Source organism: Nicotiana sylvestris, chromosome 7, assembly GCF_000393655.2.
Source record: "Nicotiana sylvestris chromosome 7, ASM39365v2, whole genome shotgun sequence".
Classification (NCBI taxonomy): Eukaryota; Viridiplantae; Streptophyta; class Magnoliopsida; order Solanales; family Solanaceae; genus Nicotiana; species Nicotiana sylvestris.
The window spans coordinates 10,313,128-10,328,142 of record NC_091063.1 but is presented as its reverse complement, the minus strand read 5'-3'; the positions used below and the strand labels follow the sequence as shown (position 1 = coordinate 10,328,142).

Below are 15,015 nucleotides of genomic sequence, written 5' to 3'. Positions count from 1 at the left end.
ATTCATCTTCAAGTGAAATTTAGAAATTTTATGGCCAAACGCTTATTTCGAAAACAGTGAAATTTTTCGGAAAAAAATGAAAAAATCCGTATGTCCAAACGGGCTCAATATTCTTATTTTATGTACGGTCAGAACTCTCTAATAACATCATCCCTATATAATAGTCATTCACTATAAAAGTAAGTTTTTCTCTGAAGCAATTTTATCTTATGTTATATTACATGTCTTTTATTACAACACTTCTTTATAGCAACCAAAAAATATCGGAACAAACAACACTCTTATTAAGAGGTTTGACTGTATTAATATGACTAGTTAAATAGAAGTTCATCCGTATAGAGAATGAAAAGACGCGCCAAACTCTCAAAGGCCAACGCCACTCACTTAAAAGGATATTTTTTATACTTTTCATATATGTAGCTTATATGTTACTTTATAGGTACATAGATCGGGTTAGTTCGGATTTTCTAATTACCAAACCAAACTAATTATATCATGTTATTAAATTTAAAGACCAAACCAAATTAATAAAAGTTAGATTTTTTAATCTCGATTTTCCTCGGGTTTTTTCGGTTTTTTTTTTTTATAAAGTCTTCATATCACAAAACGTAGAATTTGTGCTTCAAATATTTCTTTAATCCTAGTAACAGAACTATATAAGGTGTTTTTCAATAAAATAACATAAATATGAGATGAGTCAAGACATTGTACTAAAATATTTAACATAAAGATAATAAAATCGTATAGAATAAATGTTATTAATAAGTCATAATGAAAACAAACATAATTTAAAATTACTAATAAGTTGCTAAAATAAGTACGACTAATAAGTATTATTTACATGACTAAACACTAAAAGAGAAATAAGTTATGCATTTTATATAAACCATGAAAAAATTAAAAAATAGATATCCAACACTTTGATTGTATTTTATTAGCATTAGTATTGATTTGATTTTGATTTGGGATTTATGTGAGTTACTAACATTTATGGACTATAGAACTTATTGGAGCATCCAAATATTATAAGTCCAAGGTTGAAATAATACGTTAAAAATAAAACTATGAAAAAACTTAAGAAATATTTATAAACTACACTACAATAAATATTTTTGTGTATTAAATATATTTAAAACTTCTATACATATAATGTCGGGTTGGTTTGGTTTCAGTTTGGTTTTTTTTAGTTAAAACCAAAGCAAATCAAATATGGTCGGATTTTTTTTTCTAACACCAAACCATAGTCAAATTTTTTTTATTGGCTTAACTTGGATTATCGGATTGGTGCAATTTATTAGTTTTATTTGTACACCCCTACTTTTCATATATGTAGCTTACATGTCAAAAGAGGCTTTCGTTATTTTTTTAAACTATTTGACGAGTCAAATGTAAAAAGGGACGGGGGAATAGTGTTATCTTGATACTTATTGATTAAATTTACTAAATGTTTTCTACAAGTTATGCTTGGTTTGTTGAAAAGTAACTGTTAAGATTTTACTGTACTTGTTATTTTGCTCATTAATCTTAGATTATTTTGTTAATATCACTTTATTAAGAATAAAAATTAACTTACATTTTAATTTGAAAGTTTAAATTTGATAATTATCATTATCGTATAATTTACTCCTTCAATTTACATCCAAATAAATTTGAATAATTAGCTTTCTCTTTCTCCAAATATTGAAGCAAATGCAACATTTACTATTTCCATGCCATGACTTGAGCCAATGATCCTACGCGTGTGCTAACTAATCATACATTCCTTGTGTTTTTCACATATATTTTTTTATGGAAAAATGACACTTTATAGCCACTGCATTAGAAAAAATATATAAATTTTTGATATTTTTTGTATATATATACATTAAGTATGCTGTATACTTTTTCGGCTACCGAATGTAAATAATTTCTGGCGTGGGCTAAAAGTGATAATACTCCGATTTTTATCACTCATGTCATTTTCTAATGACATCACTTCGGACGCTATCGGATCATTACCTTTCACCGGTATAGGTATCAAGTCTTTTCAATCAAAAGTTTAGAATCTCTATTTATATCTCCAGCAACCGCCTTTGGAGGGGTGGGGGGGGGGGGTTAACATACGAAGGTGACCTACAACTTGGTATTGAAGAAATTCTCCAAGTTTTGTGTTTTAAAAATAGCACTTTTTGTCTTAGGACAATGTCAAAGAGTTTACCGTATTCAATTTGGTTATTGAAAGAAAGAAATGTCAAAAGGCATGAAACACTGCTTTTCCGTCCAAAATATACTATAATCACTGAAGATTCAGCAAAAAGGTTGAATGCAATCACAATAACGGAAGTCAAATAAGGATGTTTGGTAATAGTATCCCACCACACACGTCTTCCTTATGGTCAACTTGTCTTCATCTTTCCTCATATCTGTTATAGTTAGAAGAAAAGAAAAAGAAAGATATGACCCTACTGCTTTTGAAGCAAATATATTGCTGATGTCCACACATTTTCTGCACAAATAAAACAAGCATCAGAAGTACAAAAGGGTAGGGGGTGTGGGGTGGATCAGCATGTAACATCTTCAGCACCTGATAAAATTTGATCAAAGTAAAATAAAAAGGTAGGATCTAAATACAGCCACAAAAGGACATGTATAATTACACATACTTCTATTATCACTAATCAGAATCTTCAATCCAAGGAGAAAAGGAAAACAAAAAGAAGATACAACAAACAGACAGTTTTTATCATAACTTTCTCCCTTTTTTCTATCTGAATGACGAAATTATGCCTCGTAGATACAAATGGCAAACTTTGGTATCAGTTTTGTTTTGCCTTCCCAAATTCTTTACTCTTGCTCTTACTGCCTACTGTTTCCTTTTTCCATATCAATCTGTAGTCATAGGTTGACTGATGCAGCACCTGAAACGGGCCTTTCTTACCGTTGTCAAGATCTCTGTCTCTGCAACCTCGAGCATTCTGACCACCTGAGAGAAGGGTGGTCTATTGTCAGGGTTAGGATCCCAGCAGCGCGTCATGATTTCACCTAGGACAGGCAAACAATCATTAGGGATGGTTGGACGGACACCTTTATTGACAACTGCAAAAGCTGCCTGTACAGCGGTCATGTTCTGGAAGGGAAGCATCCCCGTTATGAGCTCCCAGAGAACAATGCCGAAACTATAAACATCAACTTTTTGTGTGTATGGTCGGTGCTGGATCATCTCCCTGCAAAACAAGCAAAATGCACTTAACTATCTTTCTAGCTCTTTTCATAAAGGATTGCTCATCTAACTCAAGGTGTACATCCTAACTGCCATATCAACTAAGAAACAAAGTAATAAGCTATCATAAGTAGTACCTTATCTTTTTTACCTTTTTTACTAAAGGCTAGCATAAGTAATATCTTAAAAGATAAAAGAAAACCACGATAAGTTCTGATGTCTTCTGATTTGTTAAAATTGTAGCAACATATTAATCAAGTTTCCAATAGAAAAGGCACCCGCGTAGTAGTGACGCGATAAACAACCAATCAAACAGCTAAGCTCAGCCTCATACAAGGTTGGGTCAGCTATATGAGTCGTGTGCAAACACTACAATCTATTCAGGCCCAAATTGAAGTGAACGTGTTGTTTTTGTCATTAAATCTTTGCCATAGTTATCAAATAAAACATAGGTGTTAATGATTATCTTGTTCTTATGTCTTAATTACTACATGATTATAAAGTTTATCTGACAACTACTAACAGCTGTTAAGTATGCAATGCATTTATTGAAACTTGGCACTACGGTGTACAGAAGTGTAATACATTCTTCTTGACAGACAAATGTAGAATATTCTTAGGTGTGTGAATCTGCATCTTCTATACTCTGGTGTGCTTTTTATGAGAATGTACATATGTGCTATGTCAGCCTATCTAAATCCTTTAGAAGATTTGACGCATGCACTTTTCTTTTCCTATTCGAGGAGATAAAATCTTATTTCCTCCAAGAGAGATCTAAAAAGCTGAAAATTTCAAGGGAAAAAAGATCTGCAAAACTCTTTACATATTTATTCTCAGCTAATGGAGGCTGAGTGGAACTCGTTCAACTTTTTGCATAAAATAATTGACCTTAGCCTAAAAAGAATTCTCCATGCAGAAGACAGCACCACTTTTTGGCAGCCACAAGCCCACAACCATAGACAAGAATGATTTTTTTTTGGCTACGAGGTCTCCACTGCTGATTTTTGGAGATGAAAAGCCGACGTGGTTATCAGCATTCCGACATTTCATGTAATAAGAAGCAGGAGCAACTAACGAAGGACTCTCGGCAGGATGGAACAAATGGTGGCAGGAGATACATACAAAAATGGATAGAAGAAGATGACAACCCCTTGGAAGTAGGAGGACCTGATATTTGCAGTTTTGCACATTAAAACATATTTGACTAGGCCTGCTAAGGAGACAGTATGGAGGAATGTGATCCTTGCAAGATATGGATGTTGTAAGCAATGATGGTTATCATATAAGGTGTTCACAACATATGGGTTAAGTGAGAGGATGGGATTACGGGATTTGGAGGTCCCAAGATTTATTGGCTTCGCAATTGGAAATGGTAAATGAATTTTTTTGGCTTGATGTATTGCAGTAGCTTGACTCTCAAGGAGGATTCCCCAACTTATTCTCTACCACAGTTGATAAGAACTCCACAGTAGCTGAATTTATCAAAAGAGAGGCAGATCAGGTGTCCCAGGATGTACCTTTTGGGTGACCAATCCAGTAGTGAATTGGAATAACATTGACGGTATCCTACAGAAGTTATATAGTCATGCATAGTCTGGAATGAGGACAAAATTATGGAGCAAACAACAAATATATTTCTCAATGAATCATGATATAGATGCCTGCTTCGGGTGTTGAGGCAAGGCCAAGACAGAAATAGTACAGAAGTTTAATGCACCTAAGAAGGTGTAATTCTTTACATAGTGTGCCGTGTGAGATGCCATCCTAACAGCGGATGATTCAAGGAGACATTTCGTGGTAAGTTGGTACTGCAGGTGTAAGAGGCATGGATGGATGGCTCCCAAAGAGTGGGATAGTGGTCAATGAAGTGGGGGCGGCCTAGTGGTCAATGAAGTGGGTGTGACTTAGTGGTCAATGAAATGGAAGGAGAACATGAGGTCTCAGGTTTAACTTTTGGTTTAAAGAATTTATTAAGTCAAACCATGCATTAAAAGATTATTTCTATTAGAAGAATAACTATGCTCAATCCAAAGCTATATGAATACTCAATAGATAATTTCAATTAATTCTATCATTTACACCATGAACTGTAAAGTCCATTTGAAATCATTTAGGTATTCGAGGATGTGCAGTATAGTTTAAGACGAGTAGCAAAGATATCTACTAGGAAATGAATTCATGTAGAGACAGTTTGAACTCTTCGCCCATAAGGTAAAAACCTAATTTGGCAGAATTCATTCATTTATGATGGGAAGGTTAACATCCAGTCTGTGTAAGAATTTTCCTCATGCATTACCAAGAACAAAAGATAATTAATCAATGTGTCTCCCAAGAAAAGGCTAGGATGATATGAGTCATCTATCACATTAAAGAGTCACTCATAGGCCAAATGGAGCTATATTTAGAAGCTATCATCAATCACGATAAAACTATTTTATACACATGGCCAGATCTACAAAATGAATACCCAAAACATTTGATTTCCACACCTAATTGTACAAACTAAAAATAGGTCCATCTAGTCCAGGTAAATTTCAAGCTGGCCACCTATAACCAAACAGAGTTGCACCTACTTTTGCTCATTCAGGAGCTTCCCACAAGCATTGGAAGTCCTTGTCAAAATCGTGTCAGAAAGAATGTCCCAAAAAGATCTACAAGGAATTACAGACTCTACTTCTGTCTTCCATGTTAACTTAACCTTCCATAAGAAGCATCAAAACCAGACATATCCATACGACTCAAACTAAAAAAAAAAAAATCAATCTACTCTTCAGTAGCCATATTTCAGGACACAGTTTCAAAGCAAAAGACAGTGAATGCTATGATCACACAAGTTGTATTTTCGACAATCTACTCATTCTTACTTTTATTGTTTGAAATAAGGAATAAGAAGAAACTAATCTTGGAGCAAATTCTGTCAAATTTTAAGTTAAGAATAAGAGATGATATTAAAAAAAGCTAAACTACAGCCTACAACTACCAAACAGAAATGGTTAATATTTCTCAGCTCGATTACTGTTCCATGGAACTTGCACCATGAACAATTTATTATTATCAGAGTGTTGATTAGACGAAAGAAAATACACCAAAGAACGGCATTGGAGGGAAAAAGAACAGGAGAGACCAATGTATGGTGAAGACAACAAATATATAATTAACTTTGAACCCTTCCAAAGTTTAAAACAAAGGTGACAGACGACCTTCTGTATGTTGTTCTAAATAGAGCTTTCCTTAAAAACACATGAGTCCGAACTATGTTTCATCTCTCTCGGACATATCCCGAAAACTAATTCTATGAGCTAGAGTGAAGTGAATCAAACTAAACTCCGCAAACAAAGGAGAGCAAGGAAAAAGGTTGGAAATCATTTGAAATAAAACAAGAATACTAAGTTGATCATCTTTTTGACATTTCTAGCAAGAGGCACAAATAACTAAGTTGAAAGGTTGAACAGAAGAAACAACTTCTCTCTCTTAGCAATAACAGGCATACAATAGGAACATTAGCACAAGTGATCTGGTTGTTTCCAAAGGATATTCAGGTCCTTAAACCCAGCATCTCCTTTCTTTTCACTTCAAATCTACTTTGTGAAAGGCAATGCAAGGTGCTTTTATTTAGATCATCAGATAGAAGATATAATGCAAAGTGAATGTTCAGACAAATATCACGTTGGAACATAAGCATATCTTATTGCGACCATTTCCCTGTTCTCTTTGATAAGTTAAAGCACTTGTGTTGCAAACACAGTTACACGTGTATGCAAAACATATGAATGTCCTACTAAAAACTGAAGGCCACAAAAGTAACGTATGAAACAGCCAAAGTAGCTCTGTATTAAGGTTCTGCCAAAAGACCAGAGTAGAATAATGGAATTACATTTAACGAGGCTGCTAAAAAGTTAGAGACTTACGGAGCCATCCAGCGGTATGTTCCAGTCTCTGGTGTCATTCCTTCAGTCTGCACCTCAATACGAGCAACCCCAAAGTCCGCAATCTTGATTGATTTATCAGCAGCAATCAGTAGGTTGTCAGATTTCAGGTCACGATGTATCAGATTCAGGCCATGCACATATTCCATACCCCTTGCCACATCCAAGGCCTGCTTTACTGCTAACTTCAAGGGCACAGATCGATTTTGTCGCTTAGTGAGAAACTGACGAACTGATCCTCCTTTTGCATATTCAGTGACAATACACCACACCATGGGTTTACGGCACGCACCGATAAACCGAACTATGTTTGGATGTTTCAACCTTGCCAACATCATGACTTCCTGCTGAAACTGTTGCTCCATCAAGTGAGCCCTCTCAAGATCATTCTCTGGCCTCTCTAAAAGCTTGATCGCAACATCCTCACCATTGTAAGTTCCCTTATAGAGCTTCCCAAAAGCCCCTTGTGCAAAAGCTGGTCCCATGTTAAGCTTCCTCAAATCAATTGTCCACTCATCATAATTCTCAAGCCCATTGGTAGGAAATCGAGGATCCATCAAAGCTTTAGCTAAGGCATCGTCACTCAATCCATGAGAAACTTTCCCCTTGTTTACACTAGCTGCAACAGAATAGTTATTGTGGACACGCTTGAGACCCTGGTGGTTTAGAATACGAGTGTGTGAATCATTTGATCCAACACTGCTGTTATCCATCGACATTGCAACAGAACCTCCACCATTGCTCATCCGCAAGCTCCCATAACTGTCGATTGACATGTTTGATCCCTCACCAAGCTTATGGTAAAAATTTTGTGACAGTCCATAATGTTCATGGTTTTCATTTAAGTCTATAAGTCCCGCAAACTTTGGAGCTTCCAACATTTTCCCGTCAAAGCAGCTGCAGCAAAAATGCTATAGGTTCTTCTGCATGAGTAATTCAAACTTTAACTTCGCAACCCTGTGTAAAGAACATGAAAAATCAGAACTTGTTTTAAGAAAATTCTTCTCTCCCAGCTTCATGCATCAAAATGCAATAAGAAAGATGGACAGAGTAACTAAACAAAGATTAGTTTCAAAATCAACACAAATAACAGAAGCTTGATGAAAACCAAGTGCGCAAAAAGAAATCCATCTTCACTCTTTACTAACAGGTAAAATATTATGTAAAGAAAAAGGTCCTCAACTCTCTGTTCATTCAATGCCTTCAAATCAGCTAAATGACTTGGTAATTAAGACAACAATTCAATTACTACCTCGTACCTCCTGTCCTTTTTATCAGTCATTTAAGATTTTGGGAAAACTATTCATTATTCAATAGCATTAGTTCTAAGGGGTATTGACTGAATTACCATTATCTCTTCCTTATATGAGTAATTAATGACTGTATGCTTTCTTGGAATAATAGGGGTAAAATTGGGGGGGGGGGGGGGGGAATTAATGCATTCTTGGTTTTCTAAAGCAACAAATTTTGGACCCAATTTGTTTTTGTCCAAGTGACAGATAAAAATGACGGTAGGGGGTAAAACTTGTTTGAATTACATGCAGAAAGACCTTGAGAACCCTAAAATATCTGAACCAAAATTAAACACACACACATAAACTAAACTAATACGACTTATAAACTGAAAGAGAAATTTAAAAAGAAAAAAAAACTTAAACTAACTGTAAAAAGTTCCATTTTTCCCTCTTACATTTTTCTCCCAAAAAGAGGAGGGGTTTAATCGTAATCACGATAAAAACGCGTCGAGTTCTACTACCTCCGATTTTTAAAAAAGCCAGATACTTCAAACGTAAGCAGGCAAAGATAAAGCTATACCCCTGTGAAACCCAACACAGAATTTAGCACAAAAACAAGTAGCTGAAAATTCACACGAAACCCCTTAATTCAACTGACAAAACCATAAGAAAACCCAAAAAAAATCAACAAAATTAGGTGATCCAGGGGTAAAATCGAGAGAAAAAGAGCTAAAATTACCTCGATCGACAAGACTTGACTTTATCCGATCGATTTTTGCAACACCGAAAAGCTGTAAAAACAAAGTCTTTACCACCAGCAGCGGTAAAAAGACAACGACGGATGAACGGAGGTAAAAAGTAGCGAGGAGAAGGTAAGAGTAGAAGAAGAAAGAGTAGAGAACACAAAAAGAGAGAAGAGAAAATGAACACGAGAGAGAGAGAGAGTAATGAATGAACGATGTCTTAGCTACAGGAGCTACCTTTCCTCCGTCTTTGGTCTCTGGTTCTTTTTTTATTGGCAAAATTATTTATATTTGTTAGCTAAAAAAATAAAAAATATATTTTCGGAAACAATTAAAAATACATATTTTTCTTTTTCTTTTCCAGCCCGAGGAGACATCTGGTGTGCCCACTCGTACCTTGCACCTTCTGTCCTTGCATACTACTGGTGGGGTCTACCTTGATCTGGACTTTAAAAACTTGTGTGTAATTAAGATGGAACATTTGTAAAGGTGCATGCATTTAGACTAATTCAGTCGAATACTATAGGGTTATATTAAAAAAATTATATAATAATATTAATTTATCGTGATTAGATGATAAATTTTTTAAATATTAGTTAATAACAATTAAGTGATAAGTAAAAGTATATATGAGCACTAGTGACTTCGATGCTCTCATTTCTGTATATAAGATTTGGTGAGATAATTCTATCCCTAATTCACTTTATTTCTACAATATTATACTTAAGCCATGGTCCTAGAACAATTTCCATCCCATTTTTTACAAAAAGAAGGATATAATAAAAACCAATCAACATTAAAAAAAAAAAAAGCAAAATACATAAACATCTCATTTAAGTTATCCTCATGGATCAGATAAACATCCCAACCGAGCCCTTTTTTATTTTGACATTTCAAGTGACTATTAAGTAGATCGAGTAAACACCGACCTAGTGAGCTCGCGTGCGTGTAATACACTTCTGGAGACTCACGTTGTCCACCCATCCCAAACAGTAATAAATGATAATTGTATGTATAATTCCGAATATACCCTTAATGAAGTCCCTAATTTAAGCCCAAACCCTAAATCTCACTTCATCCTTTATTTCTCCATCTTCCTTCTGCTAGTCGCACTTTTTCCCCGCCATTGTTAGTGACCTTTTCTTTCAATTGGAATGAAACTGTCAGCTTAAAGAAACAAGAGCACAATTCATATTTTTTCTTCGAGTAGTAACGCAAAGTGCCTGTTGCTAGCTTCCTTTAAATCCCCGAGAACTTCATAAGAATCACATGATTAATTATTTGGAAGAAACTCACTTGTTGGTTGCTTCTTATATTGATTTTGAGATATTTATATCATCCCAATTTGACAAATTATTGATGAAAATTGATTGTTAATTATCAATTTATTGGTAACTAGTATAAAAATCCGCTCGATGCACGGAAATTTGACAAAATATTAATCTTATAAAATTATGATATAATATATCATATTAATTTAATAAATATTAGTTATATTTTATTATTTAATATAGTGTGTAGAAATATAATACAATCTATAAAAAATTAAAGGATACTAATAGAGTAAATTATTTGTTCCTTTTTATTTTTATTATTGAATTAGCAAGTACTTAGTACTATTGATAATTTTCTTGAGTGTTATTTATTTATCTTTTATTTTTTAATTAATTAAAAATATAAATAGCATAATATTATCTCAATCCCCCTCTTTTTGTACATTCCTTTCTACTGTAATACTTATTTGATTAGTTTTCAGATTTTGTAGTTTATTAAAAATTTAAATAATGTAATATTTTTTTACTAAATTATAATTTTGAATTCATCAAAAGTATAAACTGATAAGAAATATATATAATATCCTAATAGTATCTTTATATTTTTGTATTTTTCATTTGAATTGAAAGTTTTTTTTATTTTATTTTAAAATAATTTTAAACCACAACTTTGAAACCACACCCCAATTTGAATTGGTAATTTTTTATTTCTTTATTTTCGTTTTTTATTTTAAAATAATTTAAAACTCCAAATTGAAACTATTCCCCAACTTGAATAGGTATTTTTTTAATTAATGTTTTCGTTTTTTTATTATAGCTAATTATAAGATATCTATATTTCTTATTTCAAATAGAATAACTAATTAATTCAAAATTTAAAAAGGTTTTTTTTTAGTTAAAAAGGTAGTTTATTTTGTCCTAACAGTGCCACTTGGCTTTTTGTGGTTATGCCACTTATCTTAATAATATGCTTTTACCTCTCCTTTTATTATATATAGAAGATTGTCTAGTCTCTAATATTTTGGATGAATATATTATTTTGGGAAAATCTGGTAGATTTGGAAAAGGGGATGAGAGGAAGAAGATGAAAAGGGAGTTTTTCTTTTATTTTCTTTTTTTTTGGGGGGGGGGGTGGGGGGAGCTGGTTTAGGAAAAAAAAATTCCTTTTTTAAATGTATTTTTTTTAAAATACATGTGTCAAGTTTTTATGGCGAAATTACACGTGACATTTTTTAATTGGTTTATTTGACATGTCATTGGCACGGGTAACTCACGCATAGGTTGTGCTGCACTCGGGGTGTTTACTTGATCTACTTAATAGCCATTTGAAGTGTCAAAACAAAAAAGGGCTCAGTTATAATGTTTATTTGATCGTTGAGGATAACTTATATGAGTTGTTTATGTATTTTGCCTTTAAAAAATAAAAATAAAAATCAAACGTGAACATATTTATTGAGATGAAGTTGTATTGAGTTCTGTCTTTTACATCTCAAGGGAGTTGAAAATAAGTGCCTATGTCAATTAAACAAAGTGAAATAAATAAGAGGTATTGTAAGCAAATAAATAAATAAATAAATAAGAGGTAAGAACATGAAGAAAACAATTGTTAGATCATGACATGGAATTTATGAGCATAAAGCTTTAATTTGAGTAAATATTTGACTCAGTCAAAGCTTGAAGATGCGAGTTGTGAGAAGCAAATTGTGGTTAGAATTATCGCGTACCTCGTACTTCAATCTCGACTAGTTTCACTTTAATTTGAGTCGGCTATGTCCGATCTTTCAATCATCTAAGAAGAAATCACCAATGTTAAAATAATAAATGTGTTAGAATCACAATTTAGCTTTACCCCGTCCCAAACTCGATTTCGGATTTAAATATGAGTATTTTTAGCTACGAAAATGAGTTACTTTAGGAGAATATCTAACTTGCCAAAAGTAAGAAAGAGAGGTAATATGGTAAAAATAGCACGGTATAGCCAGTTTTCGGACTGATCATTCAAAAATAGCAGTATTTATCAAGTCAATGAAAAATAGCCACTATTTTGCTGCAACATAGACCGGTCCAGCATAATATACTGGAGTTCGATGCACTTGTGTATGAACTCCAACATATTATGTTGGACCGGTATACTTTGCTGGATCCAGTATAATATACTGGAGAATGGAGCGCTGGTGCTCCAAACTCCAATATATTATACTGGACTTGTATACTTGCTGGAACTCCAGTATATTATGCTGGAATTCTAGTGTACTTATGCTGGAACTCCATCATATTATGCTGGAGTTCCAGCATACTTATCCTGGATACTGGAGTTCAAGTATACTTATGCTTGAACTCCAACATATTATACTGGCGTATTTTTCGGATTTTGAACAGTGTTTTCGCTCAGATTTATCTTTACATGAAAAGTGGCTAAATTTCGATTACTTTTGAAACTGGACTATTTTTGAACGACCAGTTGTAAATCTGGCTATTTTTTAATTTCACCCGGTAATATGTGGAGATAACATCTTATAGCCATTTTTAAGCATGTTGTTTAAAATATATCAATAATTTATAATATATTTAAAGATTAGTCAATTCGTTCAAACTTCAGGACACAACATCAAGCTTGAACCTGGAAAACTTCAGGACACTTCAGGACATCGCGTCCTAAAGTTCGAACATTGTGTTGATAAATTAGAATTTTATGTTTTGACTTTTAAATTAGCAGTTCAAAAATTCATGACACTTAGTCCTGTATTTCAAATTAGCAATTCAGGTCAAGACACTTAGTCTTGATTTTCAAATTAATAGCTCAAAATTTAGCACACTAAGTCCTGAATTCCAAATTAGCAACTAAAAATTTAGGATACAAAAAATCATGATAGTTACCTGAAGTTTGGACTAATTGGCTAATCTTTAAATACATAGTAAATTGTGAATATTTTTTAAATAACATGCTTAAAAGTGGTTGCTATTGCACTTTGCCAGTAGGCTTGTCAGTACCGGGCTGGAGCATATATGGGCTAGGCCAACAACCCATTTAACACGGGATATTTACACAAATACCAAGCCAGATTCACTATTTTTTCGTGGAAATGACACTAGTAAGCATGATGTTTAAAATAGGGAAAATGCATAAATACCCCCTCAACCTATGAACGAAGTTCCAACTACGCACTTTTTCTTTATGGGAATCCTATTACTCTCCTAAACTATTCTAAAATGAAATAAATATCTCCTTGAAACGTCATAACCAGACGTTTCTTGGGAGGTGAAACGCACTCGCTAGCCAATGTATATTTTGTCACCCTTTTATTTTCTCTCTCATTTTGTTCCTTATTTTGATATATTATTCTATTCTTTCATGGCTAGTAGCAACATGACAACAATGAAGTCCAAGATTTTAATTCTCCGATATCAATTTCGGTCAAAAAATAATATTTACGTAATGATAATTTCTTTGGTCGTCGTTGCCGCAAAATTTTTAAGAAATGAATTGTATATTTTCAAAAAGAAAGGAAAAATTTTTTTCTTAAAGTTACTGTCATAATTAATTAAGTGTAATATCCAATAAAAAGATGACACGTGTACATATAATTAAATTTAAATTTATTTTCTTGCTAATGCAAAGATAAGAATGAACCCATAAAAATTTGAGGAAAAAAATACTAATCTAAAATTAAAAAATAAATTTTCAAAGGAATGGTGTTGTAAATAGAGCTCAATACCTTTTAATGGTGGCTGTCATCTCGGGAAGAAGGAAAAAATGTAAAAGACAAAAGATTAAAAAAAAAAAAAAAGAGAAAGACTAGTAAGTAAATTTTTGGGCTTCTCACTCTCTCAAATAAAGTAAAACACACACTTTGCCACGTTAGCATTTAGGGTGTCAATGATTTCACTTTATAATAGTTCAAGGGGGTAATAGGGTCCTCGAAAATGAAAGGTGTGTAGTTGAAACTTAGGTCATAGGTTGAGGGTGTACTTATGCATTTTTCCTTCAAAATATAGTAAAAATAGTATGGACTAGCCAAATTTCGAATTGATAATAAAAAAATAGTCAATTTTTGCAAAGTTATTGAAAAATAACCATTATTTTTGCTAAAACGCGGAAAGTTCCAGCATAATATACTGGAGATTGGTGCACATATGTATGAACTTCCAGCATAATATGATGCAACTCCAACACACGGGAAGTTCCAGTATAATATACTAGAGATTAGAGTACCTGTGTATGAACTTCAAGCATATTATGTTGGACCAGTATATTATGCTGAAAGTCCAATATATTATGCTGGAAGTCTAGAATATTATGCTGGAATATTTTTCGGATTTTGAACAGTGCTTTTGTTCAGATTTATCTTTACATGAAAAGTGGCTAAAATTCGATTACTTTTGAAACTGTGGATATTTTTCAATTACCACTTGTAAATCTGACTATTTTTGAATTTCACCTAAAATATATCCATAGTTTACAATGTATTTAAAGATTAACCAACTTCGCTCAAACTTCAGGACACGACGTCCTAGAGTTTAAACCTTAAAGTTCAAACTTCAGGACATCGTGTCCAAAATTACAAAAATTGTGTCAAGAAGTTCGAATCTTATGTCCTGAATTTTAAATTAGTAGTTCAAAAATTCAGGACACTTAGT

At 33.2% G+C, this 15,015-nt stretch overlaps 1 protein-coding gene across 2 annotated transcripts; it reads right to left on the bottom strand.

Annotated features, from left to right (window-relative positions):
• Positions 1-2,564: 2,564 nt before the first annotated feature.
• LOC104235216 (serine/threonine-protein kinase STY13-like) lies at positions 2,565-9,358 on the bottom strand. 2 transcript variants are annotated; one of them, XM_009788930.2, is made up of 3 exons: positions 9,100-9,358; positions 7,108-8,082; positions 2,565-3,203 (listed from the first exon to the last, which is right to left on the bottom strand). In XM_009788930.2, exons 2-3 carry the CDS (start codon positions 8,004-8,006, stop codon positions 2,864-2,866), a joined length of 1,239 nt encoding a protein of 412 aa, XP_009787232.1. In that variant the 5' UTR covers positions 8,007-8,082; positions 9,100-9,358; the 3' UTR covers positions 2,565-2,863. The 2 variants fall into 2 exon arrangements, with proteins under 2 accessions (XP_009787232.1, XP_070006756.1); XM_070150655.1 differs by having other exon boundaries at positions 7,108-8,048.
• Between the last annotated feature and the right edge of the window lie 5,657 nt (positions 9,359-15,015).